This window comes from Suncus etruscus, chromosome 15 (assembly GCF_024139225.1).
Source record: "Suncus etruscus isolate mSunEtr1 chromosome 15, mSunEtr1.pri.cur, whole genome shotgun sequence".
NCBI lineage: Eukaryota > Metazoa > Chordata > Mammalia > Eulipotyphla > Soricidae > Suncus > Suncus etruscus.
In genome coordinates, this window is record NC_064862.1 from 24,999,955 (window position 1) to 25,019,438 (window position 19,484).

The window sequence follows — 19,484 nt, forward strand, 5'->3', positions numbered from 1 at the left end:
TTTTTTTTGGCCACACCCAGCAGTGCTCAGGGGTTACTCCTGGCTGTCTGCTCAGAAATAGCTCCTGGCAGGCACTGGGGATCATATGGGACGCCGGGATTTGAACCAACCACCTTAGATCCTGGGATCAGCTGCTTGCAAGGCAAACGCTGCTGTGCTATCTCTCTGGCCCCCAGAATTACTTTCTTTTAGACAATTACAGCTTGTTTCTCTGTATTAAAACGTTTGAGTTTGTAATGCTAGCTCTTTCTGCAGTAAGGCCACCAGGGTTCCATGTGTTTTTTGGTCCTTGCTTGTATTTTTTTTGTTGTTGTTGTTGTTTTTAATTTGTGGGGTTTTTTGGATTTTTTCTTTTTTTCTATTCTTCTGAATTGATATTTATAACCTCTAGAAGGATTCCTCCCAGCATTTTTTCTTTCTCTTTCTTTTCTTATTCTCACAGAACCACCGAAATTGAATCATTTTTGTTCTCCCTCATAACTTGAGGGGGAAAATGGATGGTACCAAGAACAACCAGTCATAAGAACATAGAGTGGAAATAAAAAAATTATCAGACTTAAGCAACAAACCCAGTCAACAACACCAGCATCAATACCCAATTGATTTGCAGCACCTGTAAATACCCAATCTACCACAAGCTATACACAAAGGAGAACTTTTACTCTAGCAGTTTATAGGACAAAGGTCAGAGGTCTGGGATACATGCTGGGAACAGAGGTGGAGGGAGGTCAACACTGGTAATGGAAATGGTCCTAATTCTTTGTCACTATTTACCTTAAATACGACTGTGAAAGACTTGTCATTCACTTTGATCATAATTAAAATTATTTAACAAAATCTTTTGACTTTTTAGTATTAGCTGTTTCTGCTGTTAGGCCCCCAGGTTCCAACCCTACCTGTTCCTTATTGAAAACCAGTCTTATCACAGTTCTGTTAGGCCTCAGGCCTCAGGCAGCTCCTGGCCAGGTTGGGTAGAACTATTTGCTTTTCACCAAGGTACCTTTTGTCTGAGTTTCAGGGAAAGATGAGGAAAGTTTGTGCCACGTGTTAGTTGATATTCCCCAGCACAGAAGGGTTGAGAAGGGAGTGCCAGGCTGCCAGGAGGTCAGCTAGAAACTAGACCTCAATCCAGCCACATGCCTTCTCCAGTCAAGTTGAGGCTCAGCTTGGGTTTGGTGCATGGGCCAGTCACACCAGAGACCTTGAATAATGTATGTTCTTAGCAAGGAGTGGGATGTAGGGGTCTGCTCTGAACAGCAAAGGGAAGTTGCATCTTATGGCCCCAGGACCCACTCTTCCCCAATGTTGTGGAGATCTAAGGAGCAAGCATCAGGCAGCTGGTGGAGGGGGGTGTGGTGTCCTCATGCCTGTGCATTTGATTTCCACTTGGCTCCAAGAAACCCCTGAATTAGCACTGCCTATGAAGAGGAACTTATTTTCTCTCATCAACTTTCCACCCTAACTCAGGTCCTAGCCCCACCCCCAGGGTCCCAGTTCATGCCTGAATGAAAAAATCTGTGTCGGACATTGTAGAGCATGCTCAGTGCACCTTGATGCAAGAGAATGACAAGAAAGAGGAGGTGGGGCGGGAGCGGGCTCGAAAAAGGCATGAAATAAGTATCGAGCTCCTGGATGAGCAGCTTCTCAAGCAAGGTTGAACTTTTGGGGGACCTTCAAGTGGATGTTTCTGTGCCTAGAGATGGATGTGTTCACAGCAGGTGGGAGCAGGTGAGGCTGGGGGTTGGGGCTAGAAAGGAACCTCCATTTACAAAAGCCTGGGCACCTTCTGGCATGAAGAGAGGAGTCAGGGTGCAGAGGTATTTCCTCGGCCTTCTCTGGCCTTCTCTGGCCAGGCCACATTTGTCTGAATGACCTTGAAGTTCCAGCAGCTATGGGACAATGAAGCAGACCCTGCTTCTCAGTACCCAGCACCCAGCCAGGTACTAGCCCTCTGGCTTGGTGACACCCAAATTCTGCTAGCAGACTTCACAATCATCAGGTTATCCATGGGGCTGAAGGGCTCTTTGATATTTGGGGTGCTTCAACCAATGGCAAGAGGCATTGTGCTGTTCTTGAGAATCATTCTTTCTGCACAACAAAAAACAATAAACATGGGACCCAGGGTTATACTACAGTGGCTAAGACATTTGTCTTGCATGAGGCTAACTTGGGCTTAATTTCTGACATCCCATATGGTCCCCCAAGCCTGCCAGCAGTAATTTCTGAGTCCAGAGCCAGAAATACCTTGAGCACTTCTGGGTATGTCCACTAAACCAAAACCAACGCACAAAACCAAAACCAAACAACAAAACCAACAAACAACCAAAATCAATCCTTAGTTCGCAATCTTATGTAGACCTGGAGCTTATAAACTCTCATATGATCCAACTATACAACTCCTAGGAGTAAATTCAGCGTGCAGTGCTAGGAGTAACCTTAGAGCACTGTTGAATGTGGACACAAAACCAAACCAAAGCTGTCCAGTGAACAAAGACATCTACTTTGGTGTCATTTATGTTTATAAATCCTTAACCATTGCAGACATTGAACGATTTAACCAGTGCCCAGTACTTGGATTGCCAGCACCAGCTTTTCTACCTGACTCAGTGCTTGTGGCACAGGGGTAACTTTGGTTGAACCATTTTCAGACTCTGAATCAGCAGAGATGGTAGCTGGCTTATCAAGTTTCTTCCACTTGTGCCTCTCAGGACTAATTGAATCCAAGCCCTGCTTTTGGAATTCCTTCTGTGTTTTCTGCACGATCAAGGTGACTGGTGCTTCTTGAGGGGGAAAAGTCTAAAGTCAAAAGAATCCGAAAAGTAACATGGGTTGGGGGTAATTGAACACAATTTCGGTGAGTTCGATCAGAACCTGAGAAAAGCTGAAATAGAGTCTCTCAAGGAAAAGAGGAAGGTGGAGTTTCTCTGGCCTATTTTTTGGGTCCACCACCAGACAACACGCTATTTATTTGACCTCCTCTACAAGAAGAAAGCCATCAGCAGAAAGATGGACAAGTTCTGCCTCCAAGAAGGCTATGGGGACAAGAATCTCATTGCCAAATGGAAGAAACAAGGCTATGAGAACCATGAGTCTGCATCCAGACTCATGACACCAACTTCAGCACCAACAGCATTTGTCATGTTCCCAAGAGCAAGCTGGAAGTGGGCCAAACCATCGAGTGCAAGCACTGTGGCTGCTGGGGCTGCTCTTTTTGAGATCCCCCCCAACAACCCTACCCCCATCTCCCTGGACTTGAAGTTGGCCTTTTCTACTGATACCTCTCAGTGTTCAGTGCTACTCCCAGAGCAGGGGCCAAGGCTTTTACTGGGGAGGGTTCAGAATCTCAGAATTTATTGTGGTTGTAGCAATAAGCCTGATAAACCCTGCCAAAAGAAGCTCATCATTACCCAGACTGGCATCCTTTGTGTATCAATTGTACAAGATGATCGTTTTCTAAGTTTCAACCACCATGTATCTCTGGGGGACCAAGAAATCTATAATGGGATAATTTAGAGCTTTACCAATAAAAGCACAATTTCTTCCTCCCTGGCAGTACCTTCTTCAAACACCCTCATTTATCTCTCCTCACTCTGGCATATCACCTGCTTTTATTTGGGGGGGAATCACACCTGGTGATGTTCAGGGATTACTCCTGACTATGCACTCAGACATCGCTCCTGGCTTTGGGGAGCATACAGGATTATGAGGGAATCAAACCGGGGTCCATCATAGGCTAGTGTGTGCTAGGCAGATTCCTTTCTGCTTGCACCACTGCTCCACCCCAAATATATCATCTTCTTTTAAAAATAAAACAAAAACTCATGGTAAAAAAATAATAGAAGCCAACCTGCCCACAAGGCCCACACTTTTTTTGGGGTGCAGGGGACCATATGGGATGCCAGTGGGAAAATGTATCATACTCGGTAGGCATCATGACTTTTTGTCCCCACCTCCATTGGCTGGCTTTTGTTTTAAACCAGCAACATTGAAAGCTTGATCACCACCCACATCAGAACTCACAATCCACTCTGTGAGACCCACCCTGCTTTGCCCTGTCCCTGTCTAACAGTCACCTGCAGCTCACCACCCTGGTCTGGAGGAGACTTGGGTTTAATGTTAGGGAGTCATTGGCAGCTGTCAGTCTATCTAAGAACTCAAGTGAGCCTTTCTGCTGAATGCTCCAGTGCCATGGAGGAAGTTTTGTCTCCTCAATTAACTGGAATTGATTGTCATAAAACACTCACACCTCCATTTCTAAACAAATATGAGCCTTCAATCTGCTCTCCAAGGTCAGAACCTTCCAGGAATGCTCCATCAGTGTGCCATCTTGCTTGGAGCAAAGCGCTAATGTGAGGATCTGCAGCTGTTTTGAACTCTAGGTTCAAGTGCCTAGATTGGGATTTGAGATCCTCCAAAGCCACCTTTCTAGATTCCTTTTATTTTGTGTGTGTGTGTGTGTGTTTGTGTGTGTATGTGTGTGTGTGTGAGGGTCACACCTGGTGGCACTAAAAAGTTACTCCTGGCTCTATGCTCAGAAATCTCTTCGGGCAAGTTCAGGGGACCATATCAGATGCTGGGGTTTGAACCACAGTCTTCCTGCATGTAAGGCAAACATCGTATCTTTATGCTATCTCTCCAGTCCCACATGTTTAGATTCTTAATGGTGGTCGTGGTAGAGAAAAAACCAGGTGGCAATTTGTGATGTGTCTGTCCTGGATCGCAGAGTTCAGCAGGGGCCCTGAGAAAAACACCAAGCTGTTCCTAAAGTTCCTCTCTGAGCACTTGCTATTTAAGACCCTTTCAAGAGTGCTTTTCTCCCATGTAGAAAGGTCTCAGAAAATCTTCAAGGATCAAGAGATTACTCAGGTTTTTTGTGTGTGTGTCACCCCCAGGGCTCAGAGGTTTCTTTTGGCTCTGTGCTCAGAAATCCCTCCTGACAAACTGAGAGAATCCTATGGGAAGCCAGGGGTCCAATCCAGGTTGGCCGTGGTCAAGGCAAGTGCTCTACCTACCGCCTATGACATCCTGGTAGCCCCCCAGTTTCATGGAGGAACAAACACAGGAAAAGAACCTATTGGGAATCAGAAAGTTCCAGAGAGCCTGGCAGCACCCTTGGAGATTCAATTCCTAAATACCAGTGGAGGAGCAATCCTTTCTCCCCTCTGAGCCCAAAGGCTCCAGTTGAACAACTTCTTGGGACATCCTGGCATTGAGAGGACTTTGCTTCTTTCACAAGCCCAGGTTGGCTCTTGACCTAGGGTCTCAATGCACCTGACCTTCCATTTAAGACACTGGTCATCACTTAGGAGTGTCAACTGTAGGGGAGAATTGAGAACTTCACCAGAATCTCCACAGTCACACCAGGTTCCCATGATAGGGAGTCTCATGCAGGAACTGAGGTGGTAGCTAAGCTGGGGAAGGGCCGGCCAGGCATTGGAGACCAGGTCATGCTGGCTCTGGCATGGGATCCCCACTAGGGAGGAGTCCTTGCTTTCAAGGCAGCTCTAGTGTGGTTGGGCATTACAGCACCATCTCTGGCCCTTGCCACCTTTTTGTTTGGGGATCACACCTGGTAGTGCTCAGGTGTGAATTCCTGGCTCTGCCCATGGAGGCTGTGTTCAAGAGTGGGTGGGTGGGTGAATTCCACAGAGAATACCCACTTCCTGCTCCTAAGACCTATTTAATCTCACATTGCTCTTGAGCTTCCTTCCATCTGTTTTCTGCAGAATCCCCATGACTGTTTGCAACCCCTGCTCTGGTGCTTCAGAAGGAACCTGAAGGCGTTCTGCTTGCCCTGGCCATACAATGGCAGCTGGTAGTGCTGGCCATGTAGAAGATACTTCTCAGCTCATCTTTCCCAAAGAGTTTGAAACAGCTGAGACTCTTCTCAATTCAGAAGTTCAGATGCTTTTGGAGCATTGGAAGAAGCAGATGGAGAGTGCTGAGGTTGAACAAGAACTTCCTGAGGTCTTCTAAAAACTTTCACCTATACAGGCCATTTCAGTCATTTCAAAAATAGAGAGAACATTGCCAGTATTCGTAGCTTATTGCTACAGAATAGGCTTCATAAGTTTGAGTTGGCATGTTTAGCCAACCTTTGCCCAGAAACAGCTGAGGAGGCCAAGGCTCTAATCCCAAGCCTTGAGGGGTGGTTTGAAGAGGAGAAGCTACAGCAGATTCTTGATGCCATCCAGACTAGACACAGCTTCCAGTATTAAACACCAGCTATCACTGTTGCTAAGGGAATCATCCATCCTAGTGGAACTCCCAGGCCCTAGGATCTGGCCCAGCTTGGACAGAAATCTGATTGCAGAAGACACCCAATTTCTTCCACTTGTGCCTCCCAGGACACATTAAATGCAAGCCATACTCTTGGAATTCCGTGTTTTCTGCACGATTGAGGTGACTGGTGCTTCTCAAGGGGGACATGCCTAAAGTCAAAAAAGAAGCATAAAAGCACCCCCAGTTGGCTGGGGGGTAATTGAATCCAATTTGGGTGAGTTGGATCAGAAGATGAGTAAAACTGAAATAGTGTTTTGAGGGAAAGAGGAAGGTGGAGTCTCTCTGGCCCATCTTTTTGGTCAACCACCCAGGAAACACACTTCATATTCAACCTCTTCTACAAGCAGAAAGCCTTCAGCAGAGCGATGTAGAAATTCTGCATCCAAGAAGGCTATGTGGAGAAGAACCTCATTGCTAAATGGAAGAAACAAGGCTACAAGAACCTCTGCTGCCTCTGCGACATCCAGACCCATGACACCAACTTCGGCACCAACTGCATTTGCCATGTCCCCATGAGCAAGCTGAAAGGGAATAGAACCATTGAGTGCAAGCACTGTGACTGCTGGGGCTGTTGTAGTTGAGACACCCCCACCATACCCCTATCTCCTTGGACTTGAACTTGGCCTGTTCTGCAGATACCTCTCAGTGCTACTCCCAGAGCAGGGGCAATGGCTTCTACTGGGGAGGCCTCAGAATTTCCCATGTGGTTGTAGCAATAAACCTGATAAACCCTTCCAAAAGAAGCTCATCACTACCCAGACTGGCACTCTCTGTGTACCAGTTGTTCAAGATGATCTTTTACTAATTTTTAACCACCATATATTTCTGGGGGACTAAGAAATTCATGATGGTTTGAGCCTGGAGCTTTAATAATAAAAGCACAATTCATCCCCCACCCCTGGCCTATCCCTTTCTTTGCACCCTTATTTCCCTCTCCCCAGTCTGGTATATCACCTGCCTTTTCTTTGTTTGGGGGCCACACATGGTGATGTGCAGGGTTTACTCCTGTCTATGAACTCAGAGATCGCTCCTGGCTTGGGGGACAATATGGGACGCTGAGGGAATTAGAGAAACAAGTACAGATGTACCAAACACCTGAGACCAAGTCTCAAGTTCCCCACAGCTACAATTTTGCATGGACTGAGGGTGTATGTCAACCTACCACCCCCCCCCCCAAATTATCCCGGGTCCGGATGGGGAGGTCTTGTACTGTAGCTACAAGACATGGAACCTGGAGAATCTGCAACTGCCCAAAGTCCCTAATCACAGACAAGACAATTCAACTCTTCTTAACCCCTCCCTGAGGGGAATTATACCCGTCAGCCTTCCAAGGGTGTGGAAGTTCGGCCAGTATTTGACTTCAGAAAAGGTAGGGGAAGTAAGGGCAACTCTGCTGTAACAGATCTTGCACTACTACTCACCAATTTCCCTTCCTAGGCCTTGGTTAACACCTCTATGGGGGAACCACCTCCCCACATGAATCAGGCTTAGAGGATTATACGGTGGCATAAAATTTTTTCTAGAGCAGTGAATCAGAAAGGAAAGTCTTAGAAACTGAAGATGAAGAGACTGAGCTGCCTTGTCATGCATGATATGCTCCCTTTCCCTCTCTTCTCCTCTTCTTCAGATGCAGTTCTAGGAGTTCGTGCAGGGGTGCTAAAACCTAGTAATCTGACCTTAAGCTACTTTATAATAGTGCCTTCTCCCCAACTAATATCAAGAAATATTTTCTAAAATTCAGAACTTCACAAGAGAACTAGAAAGCCCAGTTTCCCCCTTCTTCTAAAATGAAAGCTCCCAGGGCCAGAGAGATAGCATAGCGGTAGGGCGTAGTTTCCCAAACTCAGCACCATTAGGGGAATAAGACAGTAAAGAAATTCAGCAAGAAAGGTCTCCAGTGTGTGTGTGTGTGTGTGTGTGTGTGTGTGTGTGTGTGTGTGTGGTGTGTGTGTGTGTGTGTGTGTGTGTGGTAACTCTACAGTAGCTTAAGAGGTAGTTATAGGGTGTTCCTTGCTTCAAGTAATATTGTACTTCATTATTATTGAAGCCTCATCCCCCCATTCTGCCAAGGTAAATTGACCTTACTGCAAGACCCCGCCCATTCCTGGAAGGGGTCTTGGAAAAGGTAGATAAGGCTTTGACCAGAGGGGATTAGGGCCTTTTTGGAGGTCAAAGGGAAAATGGCTGACAGGAGTTAAGAGGCAGGGCTAGCTAAGAATGGCTGAATGCTTAAAAGGTTATATTATAGGCCACACATGTGGTGAATATTTCCTGAAGCCTGCCCGTGAGTGAGTTCAATACTGGTTGCTTTCCTGGACCCCAGACGAGCCAGTTAATGGGGGATGAAGCCACGTGGCCATGGCCTAAGAATAAAGGCCTCCATCCTTCTCCATCCAGCAACCATCGTTAATTATTATTTAATGACATAGTAATTATATAATTCTACAATTATTATTATTATTATTATTTTTGGTTTCGAGGTTACACCTGGTGAAGCTCAAGGGCTACTCCTGGCTCTGCACTCAGAAATTGCTCCTAGCTCAGGGAACTATATGGGATACTGGAATCAAAACTAGAGTCAGGGGTTGAACACATGCAAAGCAAAAGCCTTACCACTGTGCTATTTCTCTGGTACCTTGTACTGCCTTTAATTAGAGTTCTACACCCCAACCTACAATCCTATCATGGGCCAGTCTACAATTTTGTTCTTCCTCTCATTTCAGAACTACTTACCAGTGACAGGTAGAGGTCATAAATGCTTTATTTTAATTGGGTAGGTCTGAAGGGACACATCTCCAAAGAGGACTTTCCAGGAAGTCAACAAGCATTAAGTTGAAGGGAAATCTCACAACTTTCTGGGAATAGTCCCCACTTGTGGGTTTACTGGTCTCACCCTATTCAATATTCATGCTCCAGCCTAGTTCCCAGAGACTGGACCCAGTGTCGGGTTACTTGTCTCAGCCTCGTCAATATTCATGCTCGGCCCCAGGGTGTGACCTGGAGATGGGACGATTGGACTATCCCCTATTTGGAATTCTGGTGACACCCTAGGGCGGGGCCTGTTTGCCAATAAAAGCAGGGGTCTGAAGAAGGCAGAGTCTATTCTTCAGCCTTCCTCCACTGAGGTGCCTTTCTCCTTAGGAGTAGAAAGCTTGGATGGTTGAATTCCTGAGTTGAGTGCTAAATTTGCTTAACTTCTTGTCCATATTCACTGTGTGGATTATTTCCTGCCTCAACGTTTGCTTCCAGACCTGGGTCTAACCTGATCTGCGTTTTGGAGACTGAGGCTTGGCTGCACACATTCAAGTTTGAAGTATTGAGAGGACGAAAGACATCCTAAAATGGCAAACCACACCATGAAGGATGCTCGCAGCATTCATGGCACCAACCCTCAGTACCTGGTGGAGAAGATCATTCGAATGCGAATCTATGAGTCCAGGTACTGGAAAGAATTGTGCTTTGGGCTGACAGCTGAACAGGTAGTTGATAAAGCCACGGAGTTAAGGTTTGTGGGTGGCATGTCTGGTGGCCACATCAAACCAGCTCCTTTCCTTTGCTTGACTCTGAAGATGCTACAACTCCAACCTGAGAAGGAAATCATTGTGGAGTTGATCCAAAATGAAGACTTCAAGTATGTCCGCCTGTTGGGTGCACTTTACCTCAGGCTGACAGGCACTGCCCTGGATTGTTACAAGTACTTGGAGCCTCTGTACAATGACTACAGAAAAATCAAGAGGCAGAACCCTAATGGGGAGTTGGAACTGATGCATGTGGACGAGTTTATTGACGAGTTGCTCCACAGTGAGAGGGTTTGTGATGTCCTTCTGCCACATCTCCAGAAACGTCCTATACTAGAAGAAGCTGAGCAGTTGGAGCCTCGGGTTAGTGCTCTTGAAGACATGGATGATTAGAATCCAGTGAAGAGGAAGAACATGAGAAGTTGGAAAGAGCTCGATCACCTGATCACTGCCAGAGAAGCTCCCAAGACTTAGGCCAGCCCAGGCATTCTCCCACACTGTGCTATAAAAGTCGGAGCAGATCACCTCCTAGATGGAGTCTCTCTCCCAAGAGGAGTCCCTCCCCTCAACAAACAAGACGTGGCAGCCAGAATCCAAGGCATCACCCTAGCAGATCCCGACAGAGATGTCTTAGACCTCTCTCCATGTCCCCAGGTCATCATTGTATCCACAGACATCGAAACCACTCAAAGGCTCCTGAAAGATCCAAGAAAAGCCACAAGAAGAGTGGAAGATGGAATGAATAATGGATTCATTTTGGTTTGAGTCCAAATGACTTATGAAGTTAAGGCATTGTTCTAGATGGAAGAACTAAGAACTATTCCTGCAGCTACATATTTTACCAAGTTTTTCACTTGTTTTCTTGAAGTGACAGAGGTGTTGAGGTTATGATTTTGTGGATCTTTTAGACACCACCCAGCAATGATCACAGTTTATTAATAGCTCTGCACTCAGGGATCACTCCTAGCTGAGATTAGGGGACCAACGTGATGCCAGGAATTGAACCCAGGCTTGCTTCATGCAAAGAAGGATGACCCTGTATCCCTCTGGTCCTTGGTGCTCATGTATTTTTTGTTTGTTTTTTATTTTTTATTCATTTATTCATTTATTTTCGTTTTTGAGTCACACCCAGACACTCTCGGGGGTAACTCCTGACTCTATGCTCAGAAATTGTACTGGCAGTCTGGGGCGGGGTGGGGGACCAAACTCAGCGCCATTGGGGGAATGAGACAGTAAACAAATTCAGCAAGAAAGGTCTCCAGTATATGTGTGTGTGTCTGTGTGTCTGTGTGTGTGTGTGTGTGTGTGTGTGTGTGTGTGGTAACTCTACAGGTGCTTAAGTGGTAGTTGTAGGGTGTTCCTTGCTTCAAGTAGTATTGTACTTCATTATTATTGAAGCCTCATCCCCCCATTCTTCCTAGGTAACTTGACCTTACCTGCAAGACCCCGCCCATTCCTGGAACAGTTCTTGGAAAACGTAGATAAGGCTTTGACCAGTGGGGATTAGGGCATTTTTGGTCTTTTGCCAGCATGGAGGTCTAAGGGAAGATGGCTGATAGGAGTTAAGAGGCAGGGCTAGCTAAGAATGGCTGAATGCTTAAAATGTTATTATATAGGCCACACATGTGGTGGATGTTTCCTGAAGCCTGCCTGTGAGTGAGGTCAATACTCGTCGCTTTCCTGGACCCCACACCCGCCAGTTGATGGGGGATGAGGCCACGTGGCCATGGCCTAAGAATAAAGGCCTCCATCTTTCTCCATCCAGCAACCATCGTTAATTATTATTTAATTACATAGTCATTATTTAATTCTACAATTATTATTATTATTTTTTTTGTTTCGAGGTTACATCTGGTGGAGCTCAAGGGCTACTTCTGGCTCTGCCCTCAGAAATTGCTCCAAGCTCAGGGAACTATATGGGATACTGGAATCAAAACTAGAGTCAGGGCTTGACCACATGCAAAGCAAAAGCCTTACCGCTGTGCTATTTCTCTGGCACCTTGTACTGCCTTTAGTTAGAGTTCTACACCCCAACCTACAATCCTATCATGGGCCAGTCAACAATTTGTTCTTCCTCTCATTTCAGAACTAGTTACCAGTGACCAGTAGAGGTCACAAATGCTTTACTTTAATTGGGTAGGTCTGAAGGGACACATCTCCAAAGAGGACTTTCCAGGAAGTCAACAAGCATTAAGGTGAAGGGAAATCTCACAACTTTCTGGGAATGGTCCCCACTTGTGGGTTTACTGGTCTCACCCTATTCAATATTCATGCTCCAGCCTAGTTCCCAGAGACTGGACCCAGTGTCGGGTTACTTGTCTCAGCCTCGTCAATATTCATGCTCGGCCCCAGGGTGTGACCTGGAGATGGGATGATTGGACTATCCCCTACTTGGAATTCTGGGGAACCCTAGGGCGGGGCTTGTTTGCCAATAAAAGCAGGGGTCTGAAGAGGGCAGGGTCTATTCTTCAGCCTTCCTCCAATGAGCTGCCTTCCTTCTTAGGAGCAGAAAGCTTGGATGGTTGAATTCCTGAGTTGAGTGCTAAATTTGCTTAACCTCTTGTCTATTTTCACTGTGTGGATTATTTCCTGCCTCAACGTTTGCTTCCAGACCTGGGTCTAACCTGATCTGCGTTTTAGAGCCTGAGGCTTGGCTGCACACATTCAAGTTTGAAGTATTGAGAGGACGAAAGACATCCTAAAATGGCAAACCACACCATGAAGGATGCTCGCAGCATTCATGGCACCAAGCCTCAGTACCTGGTGGAGAAGATCATTCGAATGCGAATCTATGAGTCCAGGTACTGGAAAGAAGAGTGCTTTGGGCTGACAGCTGAACAGGTAGTTGATAAAGCCACGGAGTTAAGGTTTGTGGGTGGCATGTCTGGTGGCCACATCAAACCAGCTCCTTTCCTTTGCTTGACTCTGAAGATGCTACAACTCCAACCTGAGAAGGAAATCATTGTGGAGTTGATCCAAAATGAAGACTTCAAGTATGTCCGCCTGTTGGGTGCACTTTACCTCAGGCTGACAGGCACTGCCCTGGATTGTTACAAGTACTTGGAGCCTCTGTACAATGACTACAGAAAAATCAAGAGGCAGAACCCTAATGGGGAGTTGGAACTGATGCATGTGGACGAGTTTATTGACGAGTTGCTCCACAGTGAGAGGGTTTGTGATGTCCTTCTGCCACATCTCCAGAAACGTTCTTTACTAGAAGAAGCTGAGCAGTTGGAGCCTCGGGTTAGTGCTCTTGAAGACATGGATGATTAGAGTCCAGTGAAGAGGAAGAACATGAGAAGTTGGAAAGAGCTCGATCACCTGATCACTGCCAGAGAAGCTCCCAAGACTTAGGCCAGCCCAGGCATTCTCCCACACTGTGCTATAAAAGTCGGAGCAGATCACCTCCTAGATGGAGTCTCTCTCCCAAGAGGAGTCCCTCCCCTCAACAAACAAGACGTGGCAGCCAGAATCCAAGGCATCACCCTAGCAGATCCCGACAGAGATGTCTTAGACCTCTCTCCATGTCCCCAGGTCATCATTGTATCCACAGACATCGAAACCACTCAAAGGCTCCTGAAAGATCCAAGAAAAGCCACAAGAAGAGTGGAAGATGGAATGAATAATGGATTCATTTTGGTTTGAGTCCAAATGACTTATGAAGTTAAGGCATTGTTCTAGATGGAAGAACTAAGAACTATTCCTGCAGCTACATATTTTACCAAGTTTTTCACTTGTATTCTTGAAGTGGCAGAGGTGTTGAGGTTATTATTTTGTGGATTTATTAGACACCACCCAGCAATGATCACAGTTTATTAATAGCTCTGCACTCAGGGATCACTCCTGGCTGAGATTAGGGGACCAATGTGATGCCAGGGATTGAACCCAGGCTTGCTTCATGCAAAGAAGGATGACCCTGTATCCCTCTGGTCCTTGGTGCTCATGTATTTTTTGTTTGTTTTTTATTTTTTATTCATTTATTCATTTATTTTGGTTTTTGAGTCACACCCAGACACTCTCAGGGGTTACTCCTGACTCTATGCTCAGAAATTGTACTGGCAGTCTGGGGGGATGGTGTGGTGGACCAAACTCAGCGCCATTGGGGGAATGAGACAGTAAACAAATTCAGCAAGAAAGGTCTCCAGTATATGTGTGTGTGTGTGTGTGTCTGTGTGTGTGTGTGTGTGTGTGTGTGTGTGTGTGTGTGTGTGGTAACTCTACAGGTGCTTAAGAGGTAGTTGTAGGGTGTTCCTTGCTTCAAGTAGTATTGTACTTCATTATTATTGAAGCCTCATCCCCCCCATTCTTCCTAGGTAACTTGACCTTACCTGCAAGACCCCGCCCATTCCTGGAAGGGGTCTTGGAAAAGGTAGATAAGGCTTTGACCAGAGGGGATTAGGGCCTTTTTGGTCTTTTGCCAGCATGGAGGTCAAAGGGAAGATGGCTGACAGGAGTTAAGAGGCAGGGCTAGCTAAGAATGGCTGAATGCTTAAAAGGTTATGATATAGGCCACACATGTGGTGGATGTTTCCTGAAGCCTGCCCGTGAGTGAGGTCAATACTCGTCGCTTTCCTGGACCCCACACCCGCCAGTTGATGGGGGATGAGGCCACGTGGCCATGGCCTAAGAATAAAGGCCTCCATCCTTCTCCATCCAGCAACCATCGTTAATTATTCTTTAATTAGATAGTCATTATTTAATTCTACAATTATTATTATTATTATTTTTTGTTTCGGGGTTACACCTGGTGGAGCTCAAGGGCTACTCCTGGCTCTGCACTCAGAAATTGCTCCAAGCTCAGGGAACTATATGGGATACTGGAATCAAAACTAGAGTCAGGGGTTGACCACATGCAAAGCAAAAGCCTTACCGCTGTGCTATTCCTCTGGCACCTTGTACTGCCTTTAATTAGAGTTCTACACCCCAACCTACAATCCTATCATGGGCCAGTCAACAATTTGTTCTTCCTCTCATTTCAGAACTAGTTACCAGTGACCAGTAGAGGTCACAAATGCTTTACTTTAATTGGGTAGGTCTGAAGGGACACATCTCCAAAGAGGACTTTCCAGGAAGTCAACAAGCATTAAGGTGAAGGGAAATCTCACAACTTTCTGGGAATGGTCCCCACTTGTGGGTTTACTGGTCTCACCCTATTCAATATACATGCTCCAGCCTAGTTCCCAGAGACTGGACCCAGTGTCGGGTTACTTGTCTCAGCCTCGTCAATATTCATGCTCGGCCCCAGGGTGTGACCTGGAGATGGGATGATTGGACTATCCCCTACTTGGAATTCTGGGGAACCTTAGGGCGGGGCCTGTTTGCCAATAAAAGCAGGGGTCTGAAGAGGGCAGGGTCTATTCTTCAGCCTTCCTCCAATGAGCTGCCTTCCTTCTTAGGAGCAGAAAGCTTGGATGGTTGAATTCCTGAGTTGAGTGCTAAATTTGCTTAACCTCTTGTCCATTTTCACTGTGTGGATTATTTCCTGCCTCAACGTTTGCTTCCAGACCTGGGTCTAACCTGATCTGCGTTTTGGAGCCTGAGGCTTGGCTGCACACATTCAAGTTTGAAGTATTGAGAGGACGAAAGACATCCTAAAATGGCAAACCACACCATGAAGGATGCTCGCAGCATTCATGGCACCAACCCTCAGTACCTGGTGGAGAAGATCATTCGAATGCGAATCTATGAGTCCAGGTACTGGAAAGAAGAGTGCTTTGGGCTGACAGCTGAACAGGTAGTTGATAAAGCCACGGAGTTAAGGTTTGTGGGTGGCATGTCTGGTGGCCACATCAAACCAGCTCCTTTCCTTTGCTTGACTCTGAAGATGCTACAACTCCAACCTGAGAAGGAAATCATTGTGGAGTTGATCCAAAATGAAGACTTCAAGTATGTCCGCCTGTTGGGTGCACTTTACCTCAGGCTGACAGGCACTGCCCTGGATTGTTACAAGTACTTGGAGCCTCTGTACAATGACTACAGAAAAATCAAGAGGCAGAACCCTAATGGGGAGTTGGAACTGATGCATGTGGACGAGTTTATTGACGAGTTGCTCCACAGTGAGAGGGTTTGTGATGTCCTTCTGCCACATCTCCAGAAACGTTCTTTACTAGAAGAAGCTGAGCAGTTGGAGCCTCGGGTTAGTGCTCTTGAAGACATGGATGATTAGAGTCCAGTGAAGAGGAAGAACATGAGAAGTTGGAAAGAGCTCGATCACCTGATCACTGCCAGAGAAGCTCCCAAGACTTAGGCCAGCCCAGGCATTCTCCCACACTGTGCTATAAAAGTCGGAGCAGATCACCTCCTAGATGGAGTCTCTCTCCCAAGAGGAGTCCCTCCCCTCAACAAACAAGACGTGGCAGCCAGAATCCAAGGCATCACCCTAGCAGATCCCGACAGAGATGTCTTAGACCTCTCTCCATGTCCCCAGGTCATCATTGTATCCACAGACATCGAAACCACTCAAAGGCTCCTGAAAGATCCAAGAAAAGCCACAAGAAGAGTGGAAGATGGAATGAATAATGGATTCATTTTGGTTTGAGTCCAAATGACTTATGAAGTTAAGGCATTGTTCTAGATGGAAGAACTAAGAACTATTCCTGCAGCTACATTTTTTACCAAGTTTTTCACTTGTATTCTTGAAGTGGCAGAGGTGTTGAGGTTATTATTTTGTGGATTTATTAGACACCACCCAGCAATGATCACAGTTTATTAATAGCTCTGCACTCAGGGAGCACTCCTGGCTGAGATTAGGGGACCAATGTGATGCCAGGGATTGAACCCAGGCTTGCTTCATGCAAAGAAGGATGACCCTGTATCCCTCTGGTCCTTGGTGCTCATGTATTTTTTGTTTGTTTTTTATTTTTTATTCATTTATTCATTTATTTTGGTTTTTGAGTCACACCCAGACACTCTCAGGGGTTACTCCTGACTCTATGCTCAGAAATTGTACTGGCAGTCTGGGGGGATGGTGTGGTGGACCAAACTCAGCGCCATTGGGGGAATGAGACAGTAAACAAATTCAGCAAGAAAGGTCTCCAGTATATGTGTGTGTGTGTGTCTGTGTGTGTGTGTGTCTGTGTGTGTGTGTGTGTGTGTGTGTGTGTGTGGTAACTCTACAGGTGCTTAAGAGGTAGTTGTAGGGTGTTCCTTGCTTCAAGTAGTATTGTACTTCATTATTATTGAAGCCTCATCCCCCCCATTCTTCCTAGGTAACTTGACCTTACCTGCAAGACCCCGCCCATTCCTGGAAGGGGTCTTGGAAAAGGTAGATAAGGCTTTGACCAGAGGGGATTAGGGCCTTTTTGGTCTTTTGCCAGCATGGAGGTCAAAGGGAAGATGGCTGACAGGAGTTAAGAGGCAGGGCTAGCTAAGAATGGCTGAATGCTTAAAAGGTTATGATATAGGCCACACATGTGGTGGATGTTTCCTGAAGCCTGCCCGTGAGTGAGGTCAATACTCGTCGCTTTCCTGGACCCCACACCCGCCAGTTGATGGGGGATGAGGCCACGTGGCCATGGCCTAAGAATAAAGGCCTCCATCCTTCTCCATCCAGCAACCATCGTTAATTATTCTTTAATTAGATAGTCATTATTTAATTCTACAATTATTATTATTATTATTTTTTGTTTCGGGGTTACACCTGGTGGAGCTCAAGGGCTACTCCTGGCTCTGCACTCAGAAATTGCTCCAAGCTCAGGGAACTATATGGGATACTGGAATCAAAACTAGAGTCAGGGGTTGACCACATGCAAAGCAAAAGCCTTACCGCTGTGCTATTCCTCTGGCACCTTGTACTGCCTTTAATTAGAGTTCTACACCCCAACCTACAATCCTATCATGGGCCAGTCAACAATTTGTTCTTCCTCTCATTTCAGAACTAGTTACCAGTGACCAGTAGAGGTCACAAATGCTTTACTTTAATTGGGTAGGTCTGAAGGGACACATCTCCAAAGAGGACTTTCCAGGAAGTCAACAAGCATTAAGGTGAAGGGAAATCTCACAACTTTCTGGGAATGGTCCCCACTTGTGGGTTTACTGGTCTCACCCTATTCAATATTCATGCTCCAGCCTAGTTCCCAGAGACTGGACCCAGTGTCGGGTTACTTGTCTCAGCCTCGTCAATATTCATGCTCGGCCCCAGGGTGTGACCTGGAGATGGGATGATTGGACTATCCCCTACTTGGAATTCTGGGGAACCTTAGGGCGGGGCCTGTTTGCCAATAAAAGCAGGGGTCTGAAGAGGGCAGGGTCTATTCTTCAGCCTTCCTCCAATGAGCTGCCTTCCTTCTTAGGAGCAGAAAGCTTGGATGGTTGAATTCCTGAGTTGAGTGCTAAATTTGCTTAACCTCTTGTCCATTTTCACTGTGTGGATTATTTCCTGCCTCAACATTTGCTTCCAGACCTGGGTCTAACCTGATCTGCGTTTTGGAGCCTGAGGCTTGGCTGCACACATTCAAGTTTGAAGTATTGAGAGGACGAAAGACATCCTAAAATGGCAAACCACACCATGAAGGATGCTCGCAGCATTCATGGCACCAAGCCTCAGTACCTGGTGGAGAAGATCATTCGAATGCGAATCTATGAGTCCAGGTACTGGAAAGAAGAGTGCTTTGGGCTGACAGCTCAACAGGTAGTTGATAAAGCCACGGAGTTAAGGTTTGTGGGTGGCATGTCTGGTGGCCACATGAAACCAGCTCCTTTCCTTTGCTTGACTCTGAAGATGCTACATCTCCAACCCGAGAAGGAAATCATTGTGGAGTTGATCCAAAATGAAGACTTCAAGTATGTCCGCCTGTTGGGTGCACTTTACCTCAGGCTGACAGGCACCGCCCTGGATTGTTACAAGTACTTGGAGCCTCTGTACAATGACTACAGAAAAATCAAGAGGCAGAACCGTAATGGGGAGTTGGAACTGATGCATGTCGATGAGTTTATTGAGGAGTTGTTGCACAGTGAGAGGGTTTGTGATGTCCTTCTGCCACATCTCCAGAAACGTTCTTTACTAGAAGAAGCTGAGCATTTGGAGCCTCGGATTAGTGCTCTTGAAGACATGGATGATTAGAGTCCAGTGAGGAAGAAGAACATGAGAAGTTGGAAAGAGCTCGATCACCTGATCACTGCCAGAGAAGCTCCCAAGACTTAGGCCAGCCCAGGCATTCTCCCACACTGTGCTAACTTCTCTCTTCCAAGAGGACTCCCTCCCATCAACGAACAAGACATGGCAGCAAGAATCCAAGGCATCACCTTAGCAGATCCCGACAGAGATGTCTTTGACCTCTCTCCATGTCCCCAGGTCATCATTGTATTCACAGACATAGAAACCACTCAAAGGCTCCTGAAAGATCCAAGAAAAGCCACAAGAAGAGCGGAAGATGGAATGAATAATGGATTTATTTTGGTTTGAGTCCAAATGACTTATGAAGTTAAGGCATTGTTCTATATGGAAGAACTAAGAACTATTCCTGCAGCTACAGTTTTTCCAAGTTTTTCACTTGTTTTCTTGAAGTGATAGAGGTGTTGAGGTTATTATTTTGTGGATTTTTAGACACCACCCAGCAAAGATCACAGTTTATTAATAGCTCTGCACAGGGCTCACTCCTGGCTGAGATTAGGGGACCAATGTGATGCCAGGAATTGAACCCAGGCTTGCTTCATGCAAAGAAAGATGACCCTGTATCCCTTTAG

General features: G+C 46.2%; 4 protein-coding genes and 4 pseudogenes across 4 annotated transcripts in view; 7 read left to right on the forward strand and 1 right to left on the reverse strand.

The window, feature by feature from the left end:
• LOC126029762 (pre-mRNA-splicing factor 38A-like) overlaps positions 1–19,484 on the reverse strand; it is a 248,947-nt pseudogene that overhangs the window by 26,580 nt on the left and 202,883 nt on the right.
• Positions 1–19,484, forward strand: part of LOC126031300 (transcription initiation factor TFIID subunit 6-like) — a 174,270-nt gene that overhangs the window by 17,782 nt on the left and 137,004 nt on the right.
• Positions 5,806–6,218, forward strand: LOC126030667 (DNA-directed RNA polymerase II subunit RPB4-like; annotated as a pseudogene).
• Positions 6,445–6,863, forward strand: LOC126031303 (protein BUD31 homolog; annotated as a pseudogene).
• LOC126030632 (pre-mRNA-splicing factor 38A-like) lies at positions 9,624–10,546 on the forward strand. The gene is given in 2 exon segments (XM_049788856.1): positions 9,624–10,188; positions 10,191–10,546. Coding segments are annotated over 2 exon segments (921 nt in total).
• Positions 12,504–13,426, forward strand: LOC126030620 (pre-mRNA-splicing factor 38A-like). The gene is given in 2 exon segments (XM_049788846.1): positions 12,504–13,068; positions 13,071–13,426. Coding segments are annotated over 2 exon segments (921 nt in total).
• LOC126030622 (pre-mRNA-splicing factor 38A-like) lies at positions 15,397–16,319 on the forward strand. The gene is given in 2 exon segments (XM_049788847.1): positions 15,397–15,961; positions 15,964–16,319. Coding segments are annotated over 2 exon segments (921 nt in total).
• LOC126030637 (pre-mRNA-splicing factor 38A-like) lies at positions 18,292–19,184 on the forward strand (annotated as a pseudogene).